At 38.4% G+C, this 3,468-nt stretch overlaps 1 protein-coding gene across 1 annotated transcript in view; it reads right to left on the bottom strand.

Moving 5' to 3' along the window:
• Nucleotides 1-3,468, bottom strand: part of LOC106874617 (proteasome subunit beta type-4) — a 14,250-nt gene that overhangs the window by 1,664 nt on the left and 9,118 nt on the right. Inside the window, exons 4-6 of the mRNA XM_014922406.2 lie at nucleotides 2,525-2,606; nucleotides 2,294-2,410; nucleotides 241-329 (exon numbers count right to left, since the gene is read on the bottom strand). Of these exons, the coding sequence (XP_014777892.1) occupies nucleotides 241-329; nucleotides 2,294-2,410; nucleotides 2,525-2,606 (288 nt within the window). The remainder of the gene's footprint in view (nucleotides 1-240; nucleotides 330-2,293; nucleotides 2,411-2,524; nucleotides 2,607-3,468) is intronic.

Consider the following 3,468-nt stretch of genomic DNA (forward strand, 5'->3'; position numbering starts at 1 on the left):
ATATATATATAATCATATCAAAGGGAAATGGAAATTAATAAAAATTTTCACTTCCAAGTGGCCTAGTGTATAAAAATTTAGTCCAAAGACTTCGTTCCTTTCGGGATTTTATCCCTAATTTTGTGGTTCTAGAACCTAGCAGTTCTTTCTAGCGTAAGGGATCCCATGAGTGGATTCCTCTTACGTATTTAAATATACACTGTACCTATATATGTATGTATGTATATAAAACCTACTTACCAGATCAAATTTGCAATACTCCAGTCAACTTTTGCAGAAAGTGGTCCCTCTATAGTTGCACCATCTTTAGTCACAGACACAATTTCAAACTAATTCAAGAATAAAGTAAAAGAACAACATCAGTAAATTCAATCTAAAACCTTTTACATTTGAAATATTTATTGTGAAATACTTAATCCTTTAGCATTCAGCTTACTTCATCAAATGTAATACTTATTTACTCTCTCTCTTTTGCTTGTTTCAGTCATTTGACTGCAGCCATGCTGGAGCACCGCCTTTAGTCGTACAAATCGACCCCAGGACTTATTCTTTGTAAGCCTAGTACTTATTCTATCGGTCTCTTTTGCCGAAGAACTGCTAAGTTACAGGGACGTAAACACACCAGCATTGGTTGTCAAGCGATGTTGGGGGGACAAACACAGACACACAAACACATATATATATATACATATATATGATGGGTTTCTTTCAGTTTCTGTCTACCAAATCCACTCACAAGGCTTTGGTCGGCCCGAGGCTTGCCATGCAATGGGACTGAACCGAGAACCATGTGGTTGGTAAGCAAGCTACTTACCACACAGCCACAAAGTTAATCCTGTATTATCTTGTAGCTTTGAGATTTCGAAGTTATGAGTGTTAGTTTTCTAGAATAACATTGTAGAGTAGATAACGAAAAGCTGGATCTGGCCACTTTGAAGATAAAACATGTAGAACAACTGATATGGTCAGTTTAAATGCTAAGGGTCAAGCATAAGGAACAACAACCAGAGAAAGCTACTCTTTTTAGTAATACTTCTTGATCTTCAGAAACAACGTATTTTACAAGACGTTTCTAGATTCAAAATAGTTTGATCATGTTATTCAAGCCATGTCAGACTGGAGCCTGCTAGTTCTCCAGCTTACCAGTCCCAGGCAAACCATCTAACCTGTGTCAGCATGGAAAACGGATGCTAAATGATGATGACCATTTCATTTCCATGTTGATGTTATGGGCAGCTGTATGAATTTACCATTTATATTTTGTACCATCCTGAGCGTGACCGTTGCCAGTACCGCCTGACTGGCCTTGTAGGGTTTTCGAGCGAGATCGTTGCCAGTGCCCCTGGACTGGCTCTTGTGCGGGTGGCACATAAAAGACACCATTTCGAGCGTGGCATGTAAAAAGTACCCACGACACTCTCTGAGTGGTTGGCGTTAGGAAGGGCATCCAGCTGTAGAAACTCTGCCAAATTAGATTGGAGCCTGGTGTTGCCATCCGGTTTCACCAGTCTTCAGTCAAATTGTCCAACCCATGCTAGCATGGAAAGCGGACGTTAAACGATGATGATGATGATGATGATATTAGCAGTGCCAGTGGAGCACTAACAGCACCGTCCGAGTGTGATCATTGCCAGAGCAGCTGTCTGGCTTCCGTGCTAGTGGCATGTAAATAGCACCATTTGAGTGTGTTCGTTACCAGTGCCGCTGGACTGGCTCCTGTGCAGGTAGCACGTATAAAACACCATTTTGAGCGTGGCCGTTGCCAATACCGCGTGACTGGCCCTCGTACCAGTGGCATGTAAAAGCACCCACTACACTCTCAGAGTGGTTAACGTTAGGAAGGGCAACCAGCTGTAGAAACTCTACCAGATCAGACTGGAGCCTGGTGCAGCCATCCGGTTCACTAGTCCTCAGTCAAATCGTCCAACCCATGCTAGCATGGAAAGCGGACGTTAAATGATGATGATGATGATGATGATGATATATTTTTATATAATCTGCTGTAATTCTTAACATCTTATGTTTTCTTCCATAGGGAAACATATTGTGCTACTTGGCATTATATTCTGACAGTTTAAGTGACAGAACCTAAGTATGGTTTCTAAAACAACAATTCTTCATCTTAACAAATCACTTCAATAATTTGTTAAAAAGAAATATATATTTTTCAAAGTTATTTTTGGATAGTAAATTTCGTTAACAATGAAGTACTGCTTCAAAAAGCAGTTTTTATAATAGTAAATGAAAACTGTTCTTAACTATAAGAATACTAACAAACAAAACAGCTGTTTACCTTGTTAAGGGAACGAGCATCTCGGTAAAACAGAATTTTCATAGCTTTCATTATAAGAGTTTTGGCCTCACTCATTGACATGTCTGGGTTTTTCTCAAGAGCATCTCTTAATATAGGCTGCAACATAATTCAGATAGGTTATTAGGGTTAGTCCTTACAACTTTAACAAATAAAACTTTGGAAATTTGAGACAAAGATTAAAACTAAATTTAAAAGCAAAGTCAAACTTACACGAGCCAAATAAGCCCCAAAGCCAGTAGCTAGAGTGTCAGATGTATATGCTATGCCAATTTTGTCAACATAACCAAGGAATCTGTAAGCAGATAATACAAAGATGTTATAAGTTGAAGCAATTAATTCTACGAAGCTAACTGAAATACTGAATAATAAGAATAATAATAATAGTGAAGTTGCTAATTGATCCATCATATATGTTTGATTCCAGGATCATAAAGAAAGAAGATGAAAAAAATATAATCCCTTTAAATTTGAAATTGCAAGAATTTGAAATATGAAAACTGTAAAGGTTGTGAATATAATAATTGGTGCCTTGGGAAATGTAAGTAAAGATGCAGACAAATGGTTGAAGGAGATTGAAATAGAATATCCTGTAGTTTCTACATTGATTCTTAGGGACAGGAAGGATTAACAAGAGGGTTCTAAGCACTTGAAAGACTATTCAAAGCTAACGGATACCTAAGGTTACAGCTAATACACCACCATCCACATAAATCCAGCCAGGGATAAGACCAAGCTTGAGTCAAATCAATAATAATAATAATCCTTTCTATATATAGGCACAAGGCCTGAAATTTTGTAGGAGGGGTTAAGTCAATTACATCAACCCCAGTGTTTCACTGGTACATAATTTATCGATCTTGAAAGGATGAAAGGCAAAGTCGACCTCAGCAGAATTTGAACTCAGAACGCAGTGGCAGACGAAATACCACTAAGCATTTTTCCCAACGTGCTAATGATTCTGCCAGCTCGCCACCTTAATAATAATAATAATAATAATAATAATAATAATAATCACCAACTCCATGTTCCCTGTTAGCATGGGTTGGACAGTTTGACAGGATCCAACGAGCTGGAGGACTGCACTGAGCTCCAATGCCTGCTTTTGAAGGATGCAGTGCTCCGACAACTAACAACTGATGCTGGCAGTTTGTTCC

Source organism: Octopus bimaculoides, chromosome 9, assembly GCF_001194135.2.
Source record: "Octopus bimaculoides isolate UCB-OBI-ISO-001 chromosome 9, ASM119413v2, whole genome shotgun sequence".
In the NCBI taxonomy this organism is placed as follows: Eukaryota; Metazoa; Mollusca; class Cephalopoda; order Octopoda; family Octopodidae; genus Octopus; species Octopus bimaculoides.